The 23,067-nt window shown below is 51.9% G+C and overlaps 1 protein-coding gene across 2 annotated transcripts in view; it reads left to right on the top strand.

The window, feature by feature from the left end:
* Positions 1-22,261, top strand: part of LOC147116880 (testis-specific serine/threonine-protein kinase 5-like) — a 38,783-nt gene extending 16,522 nt beyond the window's left edge. For both annotated transcript variants that reach the window (XM_085987316.1, XM_085987317.1), the window contains exons 4-8: positions 2,859-2,914; positions 10,837-10,966; positions 14,898-15,013; positions 17,936-18,112; positions 21,719-22,261. In XM_085987316.1, coding sequence (XP_085843442.1) covers positions 2,859-2,914; positions 10,837-10,966; positions 14,898-15,013; positions 17,936-18,112; positions 21,719-22,128 — 889 coding nt within the window. In that variant the 3' untranslated portion in view covers positions 22,129-22,261. The remainder of the gene's footprint in view (positions 1-2,858; positions 2,915-10,836; positions 10,967-14,897; positions 15,014-17,935; positions 18,113-21,718) is intronic.
* The last annotated feature ends 806 nt before the right edge of the window (positions 22,262-23,067 follow it).

The raw sequence follows: 23,067 nt of genomic DNA, 5'->3' as shown, positions 1-23,067 counted from the left end.
GTCCCCTTGGTACAGGTCACTCCTCCCCAAGAACTGGTTCCAATGCCTCAAGAATTTAAATCCCTCTCCCTTGCACCACTGCTCAAGCCACGTATTTAGCTTATCTATCTTACTCCCTCTAAACTTATTAGCTCGTGGCACTGGTAGCAATCCAGAGATTACTACCTTTGAGGTCCTACTTTTCAATTTAGCTCCTAACTCCCTAAATTCAGCTTGTAGGACCTCCTCCCTTTTTTTACCTACATCGTTGGTACCTACATGTACCACGACAACTGGCTGATCCCCCTCCCCCTTCAGAATGCTCTGCACCCGCTCCGAGACATCCTTGACCCTTGCACCAGGGAGGCAACATACCATCTTGGAGTCTCGGTCTCGGCCACAGAAACTCCTATCTATCCCCCTTACAATTGAATCCCCTATCACTATAGCCCTATCCCTCTTTTTCCCGCCCTTCTGTGCAGCAGAGCCAGTCATGGTGCCCTGAACCTGGCTGCTGGTGCCTTCCCCTGATAAGTCATCTCCCCCAACAGTACCCAAAACGGTAAACCTGTTTTGGAGGGAGATGACCGCAGGTGACTCCTGCACTACCTTCCTGCCTTTACCCTGCCTTTTGGTCACCCATTTACTGTCTGAGCTAGCCTTTACCTGCGGTGTGACCAACTCACTGAATGTGCTATCCACAACATCCTCAGCATCGCGTATGCTCCAGAGTGAGTCCATTCGCAGCTCCAGCGCCACCATGCGGTCCGCTAGGAGCTGCAGCTGGACACACTTCCTGCACACATAGTTGTCAGGGACAGTGTCCCTGATTTCCCACATGGCACAGGAGAAGCATGACACGGGTCCGAGCTGCCCTTCCATGACTTAACCCTTACAATACCCTTTTATTTACTACGATTTAGCTTAATTATTGAATTCTACTTAGAATAAGTTTGTGAAAGTACTCACCAACCAGTCACCTACCTGTTTTCTGGTGTTGTATTTTCACTGCCGCCTCCTGTCCTGGAACCTTTTCCACCTAGGTTAGGCTCCTGAAATAAAATAAATTGAACCTACCTTTTCAACTTCCCCTAACCCCTAAAAGGTTAGAGGAGGTGGAAGGGTGGGAGACACTACACTGTAGTGTTTCGGGTTTAGCAACAGCTCCACCTATATAAGAGTTACTGGCCTCCTGCTCTCCCGACTGCACCAGCTGTGAAAGAAAAAGCCCGCGAAAGGTGAGCTTTTAAACTCACCAGTTACTGGCCTCCTGCTCTCCCGACTGCCCCAGCAGTTACTGGCCTCCTGCTCTCCCGACTGCCCCAGCTGTGGTCTCGGGCTTCGCCTCTCTCCGGTTTTTATACCGGGCTCCGACTCACTGCTCCCGACTGGTCTCGGGCCTCGCTGGTCGCCGGGTTTTCTCGGCCAAACCGTGCCGATGCATCCGAAGCATGCGGGTCCAAATCCAAGTGTTCCGGTTTCAAAAGTTGATCCATCGTTAAAAGTTTGCTAATAAAATTGATGCGCCTCAATAACTTCAAGACTCGAAGTTGGCAGAATAAAACAAGGCTCTTATTAGCAAAGAAAAGATGCCGGTGTCTGCACCTAGCTTCACCTAGCGTGCTGCTGTTCTACTGCAAGACAAGCCTGGGCTTGTCTTAAGTAGGGTCAGGTATATGTGGAGCCGACACACAAAGGGGGCGGTGCCCTATACACAATACAAGGTACAAACACTGGAGCAGGCAAAAAATATATACAGTTAACTACAGAGTCTGATGAATGGCATATTTCATCACATTCTTCACCTAGAGAGTGGTGAACCTGTGGAATTCTCTACCACAGAGGGCAGTGGAGGCCAGTTCATTAAATATATTCAAGAAGGAGTTAGATATATTTCTTAAGGCTAAAGGGATCAAGGGATATGGCGAGAAGGCAGGGACAGGGTACTGAATTAGGATGATCAGCCATGATCGCATTGAATGGCGGAGCAGGCTCGAGGGGCCAAATGGCCTACTCCTGCTCCTATCTTCTATGTTTCTATGAGAGTCACGACGGCACGTCATGGGGTAATCTGCCCTCCTTTCCCGGAAGGTTCACCCCGAACCTCCGGTCCCAGCCTAACGACCAGTCAGGTCGCATCAAACCTGCCAACAGGTCGGTGCCTCAGAACTGCCAGTGGCATAAATCCCCGTACCCCCTCCTGCATTCCCCCCTCCCCGTACTGGGGTTGTCACTTCACTCTGTATCTAACCCTGTGCTGTACCTGCCCTGGGAGTGTTTGATGGGACAGTGTAGAGGGAGCTTTACTCTGTATCTAACCCATGCTGTACCAGCCCTGGGAGTGTTTGATGGGACAGTGTAGAGGGAGCTTTACTCTGTATCTAACCCGTGCTGTACCTGCCCTGGGAGTGTTTGATGGGACAGTGTAGAGGGAGCTTTACTCTGTATCTAACCCGTGCTGTACCTGCCCTGGGAGTGTTTGATGGGACAGTGTAGAGGGAGCTTTACTCTGTATCTAACCCATGCTGTACCTGCCCTGGGAGTGTTTGATGGGACAGTGTAGAGGGAGCTTTACTCTGTATCTAACCCATGCTGTACCTGCCCTGGGTGTGTTTGATGGGACAGTGTAGAGGGAGCTTTACCCTGTATCCAACCCGTGCTGTACCTGCCCTGGGAGTGTTTGATGGGACAGTGTAGAGGGAGCTTTACTCTGTACCTAACCCATGTTGTAGCTGGTCTGAGATGCCTGATGGTGACACTGGCTCCATGAAATGCCAAGTGTTGCATTCACTGTGCTCAGGCCCTCAATTTGATACGCACGAGCTGTTGTAAGGATTTGACGTCGGCTTGTAATATGTTCTGAAAAAATTCTTTCACAGAGATCTGAAGTGTGAAAATATTTTGCTTGATGAAAGAGGATCGATTAAGCTGACAGGTGAGCGAATGTTAACTGAACAAATGTGAAGTAATATAAATTGGGAAGGACAGCCAGGGATGAGCCGGACAGGCTGTGGGCAGAATGAGCCACTGGGTGAACCTGCGACGACACAATGACGTAAGTATGACACGGGACCGATGTTTGGTCTGAGCAAGCGCAGACGCGCGGGCTCGTGTGATGTCAGACCCATATCCGCGCCACGCCCATTCCACCACATCCCTGGGTCCACTCGCAAACGTGGCCTGGCCCCGGCCAGCTCGCGCTCCTCCCCCGAAGTCACACCCGTCCTCAATCTACATTCCAACCCAACCCAAAGTCACTTTCCTGGTGGCCGACAGCGATTTCTGCTCTCTCTCTTGGGTGGTCGCAAAAGATCCCCCGGCACTATTTTGAAGAAGAGCAGGGGAGTTCTCCCCGGTGTCCTGGCCAATATTTATCACTCAATCAACATCACTAAAAAACAGATTATCTGGTCATTAATCACATCGCTGTTTGTGGGAGCTTGCTGTGCGCAAATTGGCTGCTGCATTTCCCCACATTACAACAGTGACCACACTTCAAAAGTACTTCTTTGGCTGTAAAGCGCTTTGAGATGTCATGAAGTCGTGAAAGGCGCTATAGAAATGCAAACTTTCTTATTTTGGTTGAAGGATGAATCTTGGCCAGGCAACCAGGGCGACCTTCGTTGCACTTCTTCGAAATTATGCCATGGGATCGTTTACGTCCACCTCAGAGATCAGACAGGGCCTCGGTTAAATGTCTCATCCAAAAGACGGCACCTCCGACAGTGCAGCACTCCCTCAGTACTGACCCTCCGACAGTACAGCACTCCCTCAGTACTGCCCCTCCGACAGCGCAGCGCTCCCTCAGTACTGACCTTCCGACAGTGCAGCGCTCCCTCAGTACTGCCCCTCTGACAGTGCAGCACTCCCTTAGTACTGACCCTCCGACAGTGCAGCGCTCCCTCAGTTCTGCCCCTCCGACAGTGCGGCGCTCCCTCAGTACTGCCCCTCCGACAGTGCAGCGCTCCCTCAGTACTGCCCCTCCGACAGTGCAGCGCTCCTTCAGTACTGTCCCTCCGACAGTGCAGCGCTCCCTCAGTACTGACCCTCCGACAGTGCAGCGCTCCCTCAGTACTGCCACTCCGACAGTGCAGCGCTCCCTCAGTACTGACCCTCCCAAAGTGCAGCGCTCCCTCAGTACTGCCTGTCTGACACTGCAGCGCTGCCTCAGTACTGCCCCTCCGACAATGCAGCGCTCCCTCGGTACTGCCCCTCCGACAATGCAGCGCTCCCTCAGTACTGACCCTCCGACAGTGCAGCGCTCCCTCAGTACTGCCCCCCAACAGTGAAGCGCTCCCTCAGTACTGCCTGTCTGACAGTGCAGCGCTCCCTCAGTACTCACCCTCCGACAGTGCGGCGCTCCCTCAGTGCTGCCCCTCTGACAGTGCAGTGCTCCCTCAGTACTGCCCCTCCAACAGTGAAGCGCTCCCTCAGTACTGCCTGTCTGACAGTGCAGCGCTCCCTCAGTACTGCCCTCCGACAGTGCAGCACTCCCTCAGTACTGCCCCTCCGACAGTGCAGCACTCCCTCAGTACTGACCCTCCGACAGTGCAGCACTCCCTCAGTACTGCCCCTCCGACAGCGCAGCACTCCCTCAGTACTGACCCTCCGACAGTGCAGCACTCCCTCAGTACTGCCCCTCCGACAGCGCAGCACTCCCTCAGTGCTGACCCTCCGACAGTGCAGCGCTCCCTCAGTACTGACCGTCCGACAGTGCTGCGCTCCCTCAGTACTGCCCCTCTGACAGTGCAGCACTCCCTTAGTACTGACCCTCCGACAGTGCAGCGCTCCCTCAGTACTGCCCCTCTGACAGTGTGGCGCTCCCTCAGTACTGCCCCCTCCGACAGTGCAGCGCTCCTTCAGTACTGTCCCTCCGACAGTGCAGCGCTCCCTCAGTACTGCCACTCCGACAGTGCAGCGCTCCCTCAGTACTGACCCTCCCACAGTGCAGCGCTCCCTCAGTACTGACCCTCCGACAGTGCAGCGCTCCCTCAGTACTGCCCCCCAACAGTGAAGCGCTCCCTCAGTACTGCCTGTCTGACAGTGCAGCGCTCCCTCAGTACTCACCCTCCGACAGTGCGGCGCTCCCTCAGTGCTGCCCCTCTGACAGTGCAGCGCTCCCTCAGTACTGCCCCTCCAACAGTGAAGCGCTCCCTCAGTATTGCCTGTCTGACAGTGCAGCGCTCCCTCAGTACTGCCCCTCCGACAGTGCAGCACTCCCTCAGTACTGCCCCTCCAACAGTGCAGCGCTCCCTCAGTACTCACCCTCCCACAACGCTGCGCTCCCTCAGTACTGCCCCTCCGACAGTGCAGCGCTCCCTCAGTACTGCCCCTCTGACAGTGCGGCACTCCCTCAGTACTGACCCTCCGACAGTGCGGCGCTCCCTCAGTGCTGCCCGTCTGACAGCGCAGCACTCCCTCAGTACTGACCCTCCGACAGTGCAGCGCTCCCTCAGTACTGACCTTCTGACAGTGCAGCGCTCCCTCAGTACTGCCCCTCTGACAGTGCAACACTCCCTTAGTACTGACCCTCCGACAGTGCAGCGCTCCCTCAGTACTGCCCCTCCGACAGTGCGGCGCTCCCTCAGTACTGCCCCCTCCGACAGTGCAGCGCTCCTTCAGTACTGTCCCTCCGACAGTGCAGCGCTCCCTCAGTACTGCCACTCCGACAGTGCAGCGCTCCCTCAGTACTGACCCTCCCACAGTGCAGCGCTCCCTCAGTACTGCCTGTCTGACAGTGCAGCGCTCCTTCAGTACTGCCCCTCCGACAGTGCAGCACTCCCTCAGTACTGCCCCTCCGACAGTGCAGCGCTCCCTCAGTACTGACCCTCTGACAGTGCGGTGCTCCCTCAGTACTGACCCTCCAACAGTGCAGCGCTCCCTCAGTACTGACCCTCCGAGAGTGCAGCGCTCCCTCAGTACTTCCCCTACGGCAGTTCAGCGCTCCCTCAGTACTGCCTCTCCGACAGTGCAGCACCCCCTCAGTACTACCCCTCCGACAGTGCAGCGCTCCCTCAGTAATACCCCTCCGACAGTGCAGCGCTCCCTCAGTACTGACCCTCCGACAGTGCAGCGCTCCCTCAGTACTGCCTCTATGACAGTGCAGCACCCCCTCAGTACTACCCCTCCGACAGTGCAGCGCTCTCTCAGTATTAACCCTCCGACAGTGCAGCGCTCCCTCAGTACTGACCCTCCGACAGTGCAGCGCTCCCTCAGAACTGCCCCTCCGACAGTGCAGCACCCCCTCAGTCCTACCCCTCCGACAGTGCAGCGCTCCCTCAGTAATATCCCTCCGACAGTGCAGCGCCCCCTCAGTACTGACCCTCCGACAGTGCAGCACTCCCTCAGTGCTGCCCCTCCGACAGTGCAGCGCTCCCTCAGTACTGACCCTCCAACAGTGCAGCGCTCCCTCAGTACTGCCCCTCCGACAGTGCAGCGCTCCCTCAGTACTGCCCCTCCGACAGTGCAGCGCTCCCTCAGTACTGACCCTCCGACAGTGCAGCGCTCCCTCAGTACTGCCCCTCCGACAGTGCAGCGCTCCCTCAGTACTGCCCCTCCGACAGTGCAGCGCTCCCTCAGTACTGCCCCTCCGACAGTGCAGCGCTCCCTCAGTACTGACCCTCCGACAGTGCAGCGCTCCCTCAGTACTGACCCTCCGACAGCGCAGCGCTCCCTCAGTACCGACCCTCCGACAGTGCAGCACTCCCGCAGTACTGACCCTCCGACAGTGCAGCACTCCCTCAGTACTGACCCTCCCACAGTGCAGCGCTCCCTCAGTACTGACCCTCCGACAGTGCAGCGCTCCCTCAGTACTGACCCTCCGACAGTGCAGCACTGCCTCAGTACTGCCCCTCCGACAGTGCAGCGCTCCCTCAGTACTGACCCTCCGACAGTGCAGCACTCCCTCAGTACTGACCCTCCGACAGTGCAGCACTCCCTCAGTACTGACCCTCCGACAGTGCAGCACTCCCTCAGTACTGTCCCTCCGACAGTGCAGCGCTCCCTCAGTACTGACCCTCCGACAGTGCAGCGCTCCCTCAGTGCTGCCTCTCCGACAGTGCAGCGCTCCCTCAGTACTGACCCTCCGACAGTGCAGCACTCCCTCAGTACTGCCCCTGCACTGCAGACAATTGACGAAGGACGAGGACGGAAAGTTTACCTTTGTCGCAGTCACAAAGGATGTAATTTGTGACTTTGATGAAAGCCGTTTCGGTACTGTGGCAGTTTACACCTCAATTAAGTCTCCCCTCAGCCTCCTCTGTTCCAAAGAAAACAACCCCAGCCTATCCAGTCTTTCCTCATAGCTAAAATTCCCCAGCCCAGGCAACATCCTCGTAAATCTCCTCTGTACCCTCTCTAGTGCAATCACATCTTTCCTGTAATGTGGTGTCCAGAACTGTATGCAATACTCTAGCTGAGACCTAACTCGTGTTTTATACCTTCTTAACCACATTATCTACCTGGCCTGCTGCCTTCAGGGATCTGTGGACATGCACTCCAAGGTCCCTCTATTCCTCTACTCTTCCCAGTATCCCACCATTTAATGGCCCAGAACTTGGTGTCGGGGGCTTGCCGCGGGTGCAAGCCCCCGATCTGCACTCACCCTGCGCGCTGACATCTGAAGCCCGGGCCTGCTTGCATTTCCTGTCACAGGCCCGGTTCAGATGTCAGCGCGCAGTGCTTACCTGATCCAGCGGCGTAGTTAGTGCGATGTGCCGGCTGGGATCAGGTGAGCACTGTACAACCAATCAGGGGAGGGGAAGGTTCATTCATGAGTTTGAGAGTAAGAACTGTCAAACTCATGAAAACTACGGGGGCCCAAAACACTATTTAAACTTTAAATAAAAATTTAAAAAACATCCCAATCATTAAATTAAGTATAAATAAGTTTAACAAAAAAATTAATCAATAATTTTTTTTTTGAAAAAATAAATTTTTAATAAAAAGGGTCTAAAACTAAACTTACCTTATTGTAGATTCTTTAAAATAATAAAACTGTGGGAAAAAAATTCTAAACTGCAATAAAACACCACTTACCTGTAAAAATAAATACTTACGTGTGCTTTTTACAAGCGTAAAGACCGGAGGCCTTTAGACATGTGCAAATCCCCCAAAACAGAGGAAATCCAAGACGCACGCGCCGCCCCCTACAGCGCACGCGCTAGCCTCTTCACCTCTTGGGTTAGAGGAGAGGAAATGCTGGTTTTCAGCGCATGCGCTGTGCATGCTGAAAACCGGCATTTCCTCCGGCCAGACGCCTGAGTACCCCTTCCGTACTCACGCGTTTGGGGAGGAATTACTGCCCCATTGTGTATTCACTTGCCTTGTTAGCCCTCCCCAAATGCATTACCTCACACTTCTCCAGATTGAATTCCATTTGCCACTGTTCTGCCCACCTGACCAGTCCATTGATATCTTCCTGCAGTCTGCAGCTTTCTTCTTCATTATCAACCACACAGCCAAACAAAATCAGACACTGAGCCATGTAAGGAGACAGTAGGACAGGTGACCAAAAACTTGGTCAAAGGTTTTAAGAAGTGTCTTAAAGGAGAGTGGAAGGAAGGCTTTAGGGAGGGAATTCCAGAGCTCAGGGCCTGGACAGCTGAAGGTCTGACCACCAATGGTAGAGCGATTAAAATCGAGGATGCTCATGAGGCCAGAATTGGAGGAGTGCAGAGATCTCGGGGTGTTGTTGGGGCTGGAGGAGGTTACAGAGATAGGGAGGGGCGAGGCCATGGAGGGATTTGAACACAAGGATGAGAATTTTTAAATCGAGGCATTGCCGGACCGGGAGCCAATGTAGGTCAGCGAGCACAGAGGTGGTGGGTGAACGGGATATAGGAAGCCTTTTTGGAAATGATTGGGGGTGAAATTCTACTTGGGCGTGCGCACAAGGCGGGCTGGCAGTGGATGGGTCCCCATTGAGGGCAACGGAGTGTAAAATCGGGAGGAGGGGAGGGTGGGCATGTATAACAGGTGGCCAATCGACCCCGCCCAAGTTAAATTTAACCCCTATTAACTCTTACTGGGCGTACTGGGGTAGGACATTTAGGACTGAGATGAGGAGAAATTTCTTCACTCAGAGGGTGGTGAACCTGTGGAATTCTCTACCACAGAAGGCTGTGGAGGCCAAGTCACTGAATATATTTAAGAAGGAGATAGATAGATTTCTAGACGCAAAAGGCATCAAGGGGTCTGGGGAGAGAGCGGGAATATGGTATTGAGAGAGAGGATCAGCCATAATCATATTGAATGGCGGAGCAGGCTCAAAGGGCTGAATGGCCGACTCCTGCTCCTATTTTTCTATGTTTCTAAGTTTCTCCAGGACTGGCAGATAGCTAACCTAATACCTATATTTAAGAAGGGAGATAGAACATGTCCAGGGAATTATAGACCAGTCAGCTTAACATCAGTGGTAGGAAAAATAATGGAATCCCTACTAAAGGAGAAAATAGAAGAACATCTAGAAGCCAAAAATATAATAATGAATCGTTAGCATGGATTTCAAAAGGGAAAGTCTTGCTTGACCAACCTCATTGAATTTTTTGAAGAGGTAACAGAGAGAGTAGACAAGGGTAATGCAGTAAATGTAATTTATCTAGATTTTCAAAAGGCCTTTGATGCGGTTCCACATAATAGACTAACGAATAAGGCCAGAGAATGCAGAGTCAGGGGAGAAGTAGCAGAATGGATAGCTAGCTGGCTTCAAGTCAGAAAGCAGAGAGTCGGGGTAAAGGGTAGCTATTCAGTGTGGCAGAAGGTGGGCAGTGGTGTTCCACAAGGATCAGTGCTGGGACCGCTGTTGTTCACAATTTATATTAACAATTTAGACTTGGGAATCAAAAACACAATTTCTAAATTTGCGGATGACACCAAATTGGGGGGATAGTTAATACTGAGGAGGACTGCAACAAATTACAGGAAGACCTTAATAAACTTGCAGAATGGGCAAATAATTGACAAATGAAATTCAACACAGATAAATGTGAGGTATTACATTTTGGTAGGAATAATAGGGAGGTCACTTATCACTTGGAGGGTGCGAGTCTGGGTGGGGGAGAGGAACAAAGGGATCTCGGTGTACAAATACACAAATCACTAAAAGTAGCAACACAGGTTAACAAGGCCATAAAAAAAGCAAACCAAGCACTAGGGTTTATTTCTAGAGGGATAGAATTGAAAGGTCGGGAAGTTATGTTAAACTTGTATCGAACCTTGGTTAGACCACACTTAGAGTACTGCGTACAGTTCTGGTCGCCATATTATAAAAAGGATATAGAGGCACTGGAGAGGGTGCAGAGAAGATTCACAAGGATGATACCAGAAATGTGAGGGTATACATATCAGGAAAGGATGAACAGGCTGGGTCTCTTTTCTCTTGAAAAAAGGCTATGGGGTGACCTAATAGAGGTCTTTAAAATTATGAAAGGTTTTGATAGAGTGGATACAGAGAGAATGTTTCCACTTGTGGGGAAGAGCATAACTAGAGGCCATCAATACAAGATAGTCACCAAGAAATCCAATAGGGAATTCAGGAGAAACTTCTTTACCCAGAGAGTGGTGAGAATGTGGAACTCGCTGCCACAGGGAGTGGTTGAAGCGAATAGTACAGATACATTTAAGGTGAGGCTAGACAAGGAAAGACGGGAGGAAGCTCGAGTGGAGCATAGACGCCGGCATGGACTGGTTGGGCCGAATGGCCTGTTTCTGTGCCGTATATCCTATATAATCCTATGTACAAACTGTGTTGTGCCTGCCGTGAGGATGCCATTACTGGGGTTCCTCCCTCTGCCAGTAACCCCCTCCCCCCGGACGGTGCTGCTTCTGTCGTTAACGGTATTGCGGTTCCTCCCTCAGATTTCGGATTGGCCACCAAGTGCAGGAGGAACGGGCTGATGACCACCTTCTGCGGGTCGATGCCATACACAGCACCCGAGATCCTCCAAGGCCAGAGGTACAAAGGGGAACACGCCGACATATGGAGCATGTAAGAGCAGCAAAGACACATCCCGACATAATTAGTCATTAATCCCGAACGCTCCACTGTCCTCACTCTCTCTCTCTCACTCACTCTCACCCCACCTGCTCCAAAGTCTGAAGGCAAAGTTTCTCGTTTCTGCATTGCATATTTAAAAAAATATATTTTTTATTCATTGATGGGATGTGGGCATCGCTGGCTGGCTAGGCCTGCATTTAGTGCCCATCCCTAATTGCCCTTGAGAAGATGGTGGTGAGCCGCTTTCTTGAACCGCTGCAGTCCATATGGTGTAGGTATACCCACAATGCTGTTAGGAAGGGAGTTGCAGGATTTTGGCCCAGCGACAGTGAAGGAACGGCGATACAGGTCCAAGTCAGGATGGTGTGTGGCTTGGAGGGGAACTTGTAGGTGGTGATGTTCCCATGCGTCTGCTGCCCTTGTCCTTCTAAGTGGTGGAGGTCGCGGGTTTGGAAGGTGCTGTTGAAGGAGCTTTGGCGAGTTGCTGCAGTGCATCTTGTAGATGGTACACACTGCAGCCACAGTGCGCCGGTGGTGGAGGGAGTGAATGTTTAAGGTGGTGGATGGGGTGCCAATCAAGCGGGCTGCTTTGTCCTGAATGGTGTCGAGCTTCTTGAGTGTTGTTGGAGCTGCACTCATCCAGGCAAGTGGAGAGTATTCCATCACACTCCTGACTTGTGCCTTGTAGATGGAGGGGGTGGTAGTGGTTATGCGTGTTATAGCTGGATTGTCAGTTTTGGGCCGTGTATCCAGTCTGTGTGTTATAGCTGGATTGTCAGTTTTGGGCAGTGTGTCCAGTCTGCGTGTTATAGCTGGATTGTCAGTTTTGGGCAGTGTGTCCAGTCTGCGTGTTATAGCTGGATTGTCAGTTTTGGGCCGTGTGTCCAGTCTGTGTGTTATAGCTGGATTGTCAGTTTTGGGCAGTGTGTCCAGTCTGCGTGTTATAGCTGGATTGTCAGTTTTGGGCCGTGTATCCAGTCTGTGTGTTATAGCTGGATTGTCAGTTTTGGGCCGTGTATCCAGTCTGTGTGTTATAGCTGGATTGTCAGTTTTGGGCCGTGTATCCAGTCTGTGTGTTATAGCTGGATTGTCAGTTTTGGGCCGTGTGTCCAGTCTGTGTGTTATAGCTGGATTGTCAGTTTTGGGCAGTGTGTCCAGTCTGCATGTTATAGCTGGATTGTCAGTTTTGGGCAGTGTGTCCAGTCTGCGTGTTATAGCTGGATTGTCAGTTTTGGGCAGTGTGTCCAGTCTGTGTGTTATAGCTGGATTGTCAGTTTTGGGCCGTGTGTCCAGTCTGCGTGTTATAGCTGGATTGTCAGTTTTGGGCCGTGTGTCCAGTCTGTGTGTTATAGCTGGATTGTCAGTTTTGGGCAGTGTGTCCAGTCTGCGTGTTATAGCTGGATTGTCAGTTTTGGGCCGTGTATCCAGTCTGCGTGTTATAGCTGGATTGTCAGTTTTGGGCCGTGTATCCAGTCTGCGTGTTATAGCTGGATTGTCAGTTTTGGGCCGTGTATCCAGTCTGCGTGTTATAGCTGGATTGTCAGTTTTGGGCCGTGTATCCAGTCTGCGTGTTATAGCTGGATTGTCAGTTTTGGGCCGTGTATCCAGTCTGCGTGTTATAGCTGGATTGTCAGTTTTGGGCCGTGTATCCAGTCTGTGTGTTATAGCTGGATTGTCAGTTTTGGGCCGTGTATCCAGTCTGCGTGTTATAGCTGGATTGTCAGTTTTGGGCCGTGTATCCAGTCTGTGTGTTATAGCTGGATTGTCAGTTTTGGGCCGTGTGTCCAGTCTGTGTGTTATAGCTGGATTGTCAGTTTTGGGCCGTGTGTCCAGTCTGTGTGTTATAGCTGGATTGTCAGTTTTGGGCCGTGTATCCAGTCTGTGTGTTATAGCTGGATTGTCAGTTTTGGGCCGTGTATCCAGTCTGCGTGTTATAGCTGGATTGTCAGTTTTGGGCCGTGTATCCAGTCTGTGTGTTATAGCTGGATTGTCAGTTTTGGGCCGTGTGTCCAGTCTGCGTGTTATAGCTGGATTGTCAGTTTTGGGCAGTGTGTCCAGTCTGCGTGTTATAGCTGGATTGTCAGTTTTGGGCCGTGTGTCCAGTCTGTGTGTTATAGCTGGATTGTCAGTTTTGGGCAGTGTGTCCAGTCTGCGTGTTATAGCTGGATTGTCAGTTTTGGGCAGTGTGTCCAGTCTGTGTGTTATAGCTGGATTGTCAGTTTTGGGCCGTGTGTCCAGTCTGTGTGTTATAGCTGGATTGTCAGTTTTGGGCAGTGTGTCCAGTCTGCGTGTTATAGCTGGATTGTCAGTTTTGGGCCGTGTATCCAGTCTGTGTGTTATAGCTGGATTGTCAGTTTTGGGCCGTGTATCCAGTCTGTGTGTTATAGCTGGATTGTCAGTTTTGGGCCGTGTGTCCAGTCTGCGTGTTATAGCTGGATTGTCAGTTTTGGGCCGTGTATCCAGTCTGTGTGTTATAGCTGGATTGTCAGTTTTGGGCCGTGTATCCAGTCTGCGTGTTATAGCTGGATTGTCAGTTTTGGGCCGTGTGTCCAGTCTGCGTGTTATAGCTGGATTGTCAGTTTTGGGCCGTGTATCCAGTCTGTGTGTTATAGCTGGATTGTCAGTTTTGGGCCGTGTATCCAGTCTGTGTGTTATAGCTGGATTGTCAGTTTTGGGCCGTGTATCCAGTCTGTGTGTTATAGCTGGATTGTCAGTTTTGGGCCGTGTGTCCAGTCTGTGTGTTATAGCTGGATTGTCAGTTTTGGGCCGTGTGTCCAGTCTGCGTGTTATAGCTGGATTGTCAGTTTTGGGCCGTGTGTCCAGTCTGCGTGTTATAGCTGGATTGTCAGTTTTGGGCCGTGTGTCCAGTCTGCGTGTTATAGCTGGATTGTCAGTTTTGGGCCGTGTGTCCAGTCTGTGTGTTATAGCTGGATTGTCAGTTTTGGGCCGTGTGTCCAGTCTGCGTGTTATAGCTGGATTGTCAGTTTTGGGCCGTGTGTCCAGTCTGCGTGTTATAGCTGGATTGTCAGTTTTGGGCCGTGTGTCCAGTCTGCGTGTTATAGCTGGATTGTCAGTTTTGGGCCGTGTGTCCAGTCTGCGTGTTATAGCTGGATTGTCAGTTTTGGGCCGTGTGTCCAGTCTGCGTGTTATAGCTGGATTGTCAGTTTTGGGCCGTGTGTCCAGTCTGTGTGTTATAGCTGGATTGTCAGTTTTGGGCCGTGTGTCCAGTCTGCGTGTTATAGCTGGATTGTCAGTTTTGGGCCGTGTGTCCAGTCTGCGTGTTATAGCTGGATTGTCAGTTTTGGGCCGTGTGTCCAGTCTGCGTGTTATAGCTGGATTGTCAGTTTTGGGCAGTGTGTCCAGTCTGTGTGTTATAGCTGGATTGTCAGTTTTGGGCCGTGTGTCCAGTCTGTGTGTTATAGCTGGATTGTCAGTTTTGGGCAGTGTGTCCAGTCTGTGTGTTATAGCTGGATTGTCAGTTTTGGGCAGTGTGTCCAGTCTGTGTGTTATAGCTGGATTGTCAGTTTTGGGCCGTGTGTCCAGTCTGTGTGTTATAGCTGGGTTGTCAGTTTTGGGCCGTGTGTCCAGTCTGCGTGTTATAGCTGGATTGTCAGTTTTGGGCCGTGTGTCCAGTCTGTGTGTTATAGCTGGATTGTCAGTTTTGGGCCGTGTGTCCAGTCTGTGTGTTATAGCTGGATTGTCAGTTTTGGGCAGTGTGTCCAGTCTGTGTGTTATAGCTGGATTGTCAGTTTTGGGCAGTGTCCAGTCTGTGTGTTATAGCTGCATTTCCTGTTACCGTGTTGCCTCACCTGCAGAATTGGATGCCCGGCAGCTGAATACCCTCCTGTCCCATATATAAGTGTTTGCGTCTTGCTCCTTTGCAGCTCGTTCAGTTGATGTGTTTTTCTCTCTCTCCCCTCAGGGGTGTGATTCTATACGCCATGGTGACCGGGAAACTTCCATTTAATGAATTTCAACCGTGTAAACTGTTGGTGGAGATAAAAAATGGCATTCTGTTCCATGAGTGCTTGTCATCAGGTAACTAACTCCCTGCTTATTAAACCCTTTGATTATTCTTAACCAGACTGGTCAATCCCTCATGGCATTGCCCATGGGGAGTTAAGGCCAAGGGGATGAATTTCCTCGGGAATTCTCGCGCTCCATTGTGTGCGGTAATTTTAGCAGAAACCCCATTCACAAGCCCCGAGGAAATTCCCAGCACAAGTCTTCAGGTGAAGCGGGGTTAGAGGGAATATTTGGACCGGGGCACACAAATATAATTCAATTTGATGAAAGGTCATCGACCTGAAACGTTAACTCTGTTTCTCTCTCCACAGGTGCTGCCTGACCTGCTGAGTATTTCCAGCATTTTCTGTTTTTAGTTCAGATTTCCAGCACCTGCAGTATTTTGCTTTTGAACATAATTCAGTCCCCATTTTAAAGTCACACATTTGCTCCTTGCTATCTCCATCATAAATTCCTTTGTCCACATTTTTAATGGAAATTGTCTATGTAAACTTGTCACACTGTAATGACACCCTCTGCCCAGTGGTGGCGCTGCACTGCCTGTGCTGGCAGGAGGCTGTAATTACAACGTGACCAGTTCACATAGGGAGTTTCCATTATAAAGGTGGATGTAGAATTTATGATTTAAAAAGTTGACAGGAAGTGCACAGAGGCTGGGGTTATTTTCCTTGGAACAGAGGAGGCTGAGGGGAGATTTAATTGAGGTGTATAAAATTATGAGGGGCCTAGATAGAGTGGATAGGAAGGACCTATTTCCCTTAGCAGAGAGGTCAATAACCAGGGGGCACAGATTTAAAGTAATTGGTAGGAGGATTCGAGGGGAGTTGAGGAGAACTTTTTTCACCCAGAGGGTGGTGGGGGTCTGGAACTCACTGCCTGAAAGGGTGGGAGAGGCAGAAACCCTCATCGCATTTAAAAAGTACTTGGATATGCACTTGAAGTGCCGTAACCTCCAGGACTACGGACCAAGAGCTGGAAAGTGGGATTAGGTTGGATCGCTCTTTGTCGGCCGGCGCGGACGCGATGGGCCGAATGGCCTCCTTCCGTGCTGTAAATTTCTATGATTCTATGAAAGACAGAAAGAGATAAATGGAGAGAGAGACAGACAGACGGAGAGAGAGACACACACACAGAGTTTCCTTCCCCTAAAGGACATTTCTGAACCAGTTGGATTTTTACACTCCGAAGCTCCCTGGCCCGATGTTAATGTGGCCGCGGCTGCTGCTTCGAGTGTGGGCGATTGGTCGGTGCGCTCCCCAGTCGCCCAATACCCCAGGGGGTTCGATATTCCTCCGTGCGCAGACACTGCGTTCTCTGGCAGTTCATCTTGTTTGTAAGCAGAACTTCACTCCACCCGCTTTCGGGAAGCTTGGCTGCATTCGAGTTCGCTTTATATAAAAAAAGCCTCACCGAGCGGTCAATCCTAAAGCATCCGCCAGAACATTTAGTGAACAAGCACTTAAGGTGCTTAACAAACACTGCTCGGTGTAACCATGGGCGGCACTGCATCTGGCAGCAGTGGAGGGGTGGCGCAACAGCAGAAACTCTGATTTGCAAAAAAAGGGCTAGTCTGGGCTGGAAACAAATTACTGTACTCACAACAGAGAGGGAGAGAGAGAGACAGAGAGAAAGAAAGACTTGCATTTCTACAGCGCCTTTCACAACCTCAGGACATCCCAAAGTGCTTTACAACCAATGAAGTACTTTTTGAAGTGTAGTCACTGTTGTAATGTAGGAAACGGCAGCCAATTTGCACACAGAAAATACACAAATCATTGAAAGTAGCGACACAGGTAAACAAGGCCATAAAAAAAAGCAAACCAAGCACTAGGGTTTATTTCTAGAGGGATTGAATTGAAAAGTAGTGAAGTTATGCTAAACTTGTATCGAACCTTGGTTAGACCACACTTAGAGTACTGCGTACAGTTCTGGTCGCCATACTTTCAAAAGGATGTAGAGGCACTGGAGAAGGTGCAAAAAAGATTTACAAGGATGATACCAGAAATGCGAGGGTATACATCTCAGGAAAGGATGAACAGGCTGGGTCTCTTTTCTCTTGAAAAGAGAAGGCTATGGGGTGACCTAATAGAGGTCTTTAAAATTATGAAAGGTTTTGATAGAGTAGATACAGAGGGGAAGAGCAAAACTAGAGGTCATCAATATAAGATAGTCACCAAGAAATCCAATCGGGAATTCAGGAGAAACTTCTTTACCCAGAGAGTGGTGAGAATGTGGAACTCGCTACCACAGGGAGTGGTTGAGGTGAATAGTATCGATGCATTTAAGGGGAGGCTAGACAAGCATATGAGGGAGAAGAGAATAGAGGGTTATGCAGATGGAGTTAGATGAGGAGAGACGGGAGGAGGCTCGAGTGCAGCATAAACGCCGGCATGGACTGGTTGGGCCGTATATCCTATGTAATCCTATATGATGCGATCTCCGCCCAGCTCCCTCTTGAAGGCTGCGAGTCAGCGCCCACCGCACCAGGCAACACATCCCAGAGGCTCCCCGAACTGGAATAATCTATCGATAGTCATGCAATCCAGCCCTCTCAGTATCCGATAGACCTCGATCAGGTCTCCTCCAAGATCACGCTGCTCTAAAGTAAGTAGACCAAGGTCCTTGAGCCTATCTGAGTAACTAAGGTTCGATAAGCTAGGGATCATTCTTGTAGCTCTCCTCTGGACCCTTTCCCAAGGTCGCTCCATCACCCACCATGTGAGGGGGCCAAACTGGCCGCAGTACTCCAGACGTGGTCTAACCAACGACCTGTACAATGGCAGAACGGTGTCCTTTGCTTTATACTGAATTAATACAACCCGCTTTGCTTTCTCCTTCCAGTGATTGGTGATTAACAAATAGCGTTAACGCAAGAGATCAAAAAACATTTTATTTGTTGATATTATAACGTGTTTAATTCCTTCATTGCCAAAGCCTGCCAGGACCTGATCAGTAAGATGCTGCAGTGGAAGCCATCAGCCCGTCTTGAACTCAGTGAGATCCTTGCACACCCCTGGATGCTGCCCGCCGCATCCATCCGCTTCCAGAAAGTCAGAGTCTTCATGGCTGGCTCCTCGGAGAAGAAGCAATACAGAGAAACGACTGCCAAAGGTTTGCTGGTTCGCTCACTCCGCTTGCTGCTCGCCTGAAGTCGGCTTCCTTCTGTGCTCGCTGACCTACATCAGCTCCCGCAGGGCAACTCCTCCAATCTAAAATTCTCATCTCCCGTTCCAAATTCCTCCATAGCCTCACCCCCTCTCCCTATCTCTGTAACCTCCTCTGGCCCTATAACCCTCCGAGATCACTGCTCTCCTCCAATACTGGCCTCTTGCGCAGCCCGATTTTAACTGCTGCACTACTGGCGGCCGTGCCTTCCGCACCTGGACCCTAAGCTCTGGAATTTCCTCTCCGGCTCTCTCTCCTCCTTTAAGACTCTCCTTAAAACCAACCTTTTTGAACAAGCTTTAGGTCACCCGTCCTAGTACCTCCTTATTGGGCCATGGAGGGGCTTGAACACAAAGATGAGAATTTTAAAAATCGAGGCGTTGCCGGACTGGGAGCCAATGTAGGTCAGCGAGCACAGGGGTGATGGGTGAACGGGACTGGGTGTGAGTTCGGACACGGTGCAGTGAGCACACGGGGTGATGGGTGAACGGGACTGGGTGTGAGTTAGGACACGGGGCAGTGAGCACACGGGGTGATGGGTGAACGGGACTGGGTGTGAGTTAGGACACGGGGCAGTGAGCACAGGGGGTGATGGGTGAACGGGACTGGGTGTGAGTTAGGACACGGGCAGTGAGCACAGGGGGTGATGGGTGAACGGGACTGGGTGCGAGTTAGGACACGGGGCAGTGAGTACAGGGGACGATGGGTGAACGGGACTGGGTGCGAGTTAGGATACGGGGCAGTGAGCACAGGGGGTGATGGGTGAACGGGACTGGGTGCGAGTTAGGACACGGGGCAGTGAGCACAGGGGGTGATGGGTGAACGGGACTGGGTGCGAGTTAGGACACGGGGCAGTGAGTACAGGGGACGATGGGTGAACGGGACTGGGTGCGAGTTAGGATACGGGGCAGTGAGCACAGGGGGTGATGGGTGAACGGGACTGGGTGCGAGTTAGGACACGGGGCAGTGAGCACAGGGGGTGATGGGTGAACGGGACTGGGTGCGAGTTAGGACACGGGGCAGTGAGCACAGGGGGTGATGGGTGAACGGGACTGGGTGCGAGTTAGGACACGGGGCAGTGAGCACGGGGTGATGGGTGAACGGGACTGGGTGCGAGTTAGGACACGGGGCAGTGAGTACAGGGGACGATGGGTGAACGGGACTGGGTGCGAGTTAGGATACGGGGCAGTGAGCACAGGGGGTGATGGGTGAACGGGACTGGGTGCGAGTTAGGACACGGGGCAGTGAGCACAGGGGGTGATGGGTGAACGGGACTGGGTGCGAGTTAGGACACGGGGCAGTGAGTACAGGGGACGATGGGTGAACGGGACTGGGTGCGAGTTAGGATACGGGGCAGTGAGCACAGGGGGTGATGGGTGAACGGGACTGGGTGCGAGTTAGGACACGGGGCAGTGAGCACAGGGGGTGATGGGTGAACGGGACTGGGTGCGAGTTAGGACACGGGGCAGTGAGCACAGGGGGTGATGGGTGAACGGGACTGGGTGCGAGTTAGGACACGGGGCAGTGAGCACAGGGGGTGATGGGTGAACGGGACTGGGTGCGAGTTAGGACACGGGTCAGTGAGCACAGGGGGTGATGGGTGAACGGGACTGGGTGCGAGTTAGGACACGGGCAGCCGAGCTTTGGAACCAAGATGGGTTTTACCTGACAATCCGACAGTTTCATGGCCAGTTTAACAATGTACCGGCTTAAGTGCCCTTCCCAGCAGCAATCCCTGAAGCTGGAAACCAGGTCAAGATCTCCCTGTGACACAGAGGCCAATCAGCTGGCCATTGGGTGCAGACGGGATCAAACTCCCCAGCCACCACAAACAGCCCGTAGATACTCGGCCTCTCGGGTGAGTCATTGGGCAGACCCTGACACTGTGGCCCGAAGATAGCGAGCGCCTTCAACAGAAAGAGCTGGGGAAGGGGGGAAATGAGCTAATACCATTACTACCTTAAAGTGGAGTAATTAACAGTAGCAAATGCAGATTAACAGGGAGCTTTTGTGATCTTTCTCCCATATAACATAATTGGCAAAAGAACTAGGGGGCAAGATGATCGAAGGATAACAGCACAGAAAGAGGCCATTCGGCCCATCATGCCTGTGCCGGCTCTCTGAAAGAGCTCTCCAATTAGTCCCACTGCCCTGAGGATGAGGAGAATTCTTTTTTTTATGCAGCGGCTTGTTGTGATCCGGAATGCGCTGCCTGAAAGGGCGGTGGAAGCAGATTCAATAGTAACTTTCAAAAGGGAATTGGATAAATTCTTGAAGGGTAAAAATCTGCAGGGCTGTGGGGAAAGAGCAGGGGAGTGGGACAAAGAGCAGGTATAGGCACGATGGGCCGAATGGCCTCCTTCTGTGCTGTAAGATTCTGAGATACACGTACCCCAGACCAGTGGAAATTCCGACACAAAGGGACTACGTAACAGAGTAATAGACGGGGCTTCGATTTAACGTTTCATCCGAAAGACAGTGCCTACAGTACTGTGCTGGAATGTCAGCCTGGGTTATGTGCTCAAGTTTTATACCATAGTGTCAGAAATGTCAAACGGAGGAGGTTTATTGGGCGACACTGAGCTCGGGGGGGGGGGGGGGATGTAGGGTTTAAAAGCCTGTCTGGTGTAGGGAGCTCAGTTCCGAGGTCCTAGGACAGATGGAGGCGATGCGACGAGTCTCGATTTGAAAGGTGAGGAGGAGAATGCGGGGAGGGTGGTGTACTTTGGAAGGTGGTGGGCCGAGGGAGGAAAGCTCAGATGATTTATATTGCACCAATAAAAGAGGGGCAGCGAGCGGGATGGAGAGCTGCTGACACCCCTAGTTTGAGGTCACGCAGCGACTTGCTCCCTTCACCTTTTCAGCACACTGCTGCTAAGCATGCAAGGTGGGTGCAGAACATCTCCTCTAAAATAGAAACACCTGGCTCGGTTCAGATCCTCCCCCCCCAACCAAATAATAGCGGAGGTTGCAAACTCACTGTGTGGGGAAGTGCTGCACCATTTCAACATGTGGTACAACACTTCAGAGAGCCAACAGCCACAGCATCACCTTGCCTTTCTGCAACAGAGGCCAAGATTTGCTTTTATTCATTCCTTGGGAGGTGGGGCGTCGCTGGCAAGGCCGGCATTTATTGCCCATCCCTAGTTGCCCTCGAGAAGGTGGCGGTGAGCCGCCGCCTTGAACCGCTGCAGTCCGTGTGGTGAAGGTGCGCCCACAGTGCTGTTAGGGAGGGAGTCCCAGGATTTTGACCCAGCGACGATGAAGTAACGGCCGATATATTTCCAGGCCAGGATGATGTGTGAGTTGGAGGGGAACTTGGAGGTGGTGGTGTTCCCATGCGCCTGCTGCCCTTGTCCTTCTAGGTGGTGGAGGTCGCGGGTTTGGGAGGTGCTGTCGAAGAAGCCTTGGCGAGTTGCTGCAGTGCATCTTGTAGATGGTACACACTGCAGCCACGGTGCGTCGGTGGTGGAGGGAGTGAGTGTTTAAGCTTAAGGTGACGGAAAGGGGTGCTGATCTGCTTCCGTTACCAAAAGTGCTTTCTCTCTGCAGGAGGAAACCTGCCAGCGGCGAGAAGCCCGAAGGGGAAGAAAGTTCTCATCATCTGCGACTCCAGCGCCAGCAGAGTCAAACCCAAAGTGGCGCCTGCCAGGCGGATAAGTCCCGGCGCCAGCTTGCCCCAGGAAAGGCCCGGCGACTCCGCGAGCCCCCCGTCCCGCCAGCCGACGCCCAGCAAGACCGACGACCCGGGCAAACTCTTCACCCACGTGCCCAGGCCGCCGGCGGCTTCGAAACCCGCCCGCAGCTTCAAGAGGCCCGTCTCGGCCGCTTTGCGGAACTCGGAGCAGGCCAGGAGGCTCCTGGGCTCGCAGGACTGGGTCCGCTGCTTACGGCTCTCCAAATCCACCCAGCGAATCCTCCCACTGGCCGAGTACCTGCCGCGCCGGCTGAAAGGATTCTAGGGCGGGAGCTTCTCCCAGCTCACGTTCTCTCTCTCTCTTTGATTTTTGTTGTTGTTTTAAACGGATCCACTGGCATTTACCAATTCTTGTATCAAGAGAAGTTGACCAATAAATAACTACAAATGGCAGCCAGCTCGCGCCACAGATTCTGGGCTTCATTTCCGCCTTCGGCAGGTATCCCCGCGGTACAATAATCTGCACCAGCCGACCCCAGGTTTAATAGAGCTCCATCCGAAACTCGAGTACAGCCCCTACCGTTTACAGCGAACGGGATCCGCCCGCTATACAGCGGTGACCGATATCACGAGCAGGCCTTCTGACAGCACTCTGCTCTATAACAAGAACCTTGATAAGACGGCAACTAGCTTGATTTAAACTGCAAGTCAGTGCTGAGCATGAACTGTAATCCCACATCACCGAGAGGGGATTAGAAGGGTTTAAGTACACAAAACGGTCACCGCACATTAACCAGGTATTTAATTATGCTTTGAAAAGAAAAGAAAAACTTGCCAAAGTACTTTTGAAGTGTCGTCGCTTGTTGTAATGTGGGAATCGCAACAGCCAATTTGCGCACAGCAAGCTCCCACAAACAGCAGTGTGATAATGACCCAGATAGTCTGCTTTTTTTGTGTTGATTGAGGGATAAATATTGGCCAGGACACCGAGGATAACTCCCCTGCTCTTCTTCCAAATAGTGGCCATGGGATCTTTTACGTCCACCCGAGAGAGCAGACGGGGCCTCGGTTTAACGTCCCATCCGAAAGACGGCACCTCCAACAGGGCAGCACTCCCTCAGCAACTGCACTGGGAGTGTCAGCCTGGATTTTTGTGCTCAAGTCTCTGGGGTGGGACTTGAACCTACAACCTTCTGACTCAGAGGCGAGTGTGCTGCCCACTGAGCCAGGGCTGACACTGCTCTTGCATTCATTCGGTGCACCG

The sequence above is a fragment of the Somniosus microcephalus genome, chromosome 5 (assembly GCF_052327205.1).
Source record: "Somniosus microcephalus isolate GS21.2 chromosome 5, FLI_Smic_1.0, whole genome shotgun sequence".
In the NCBI taxonomy this organism is placed as follows: Eukaryota; Metazoa; Chordata; class Chondrichthyes; order Squaliformes; family Somniosidae; genus Somniosus; species Somniosus microcephalus.
This window is presented reverse-complemented; position numbering and strand designations above follow the sequence as displayed.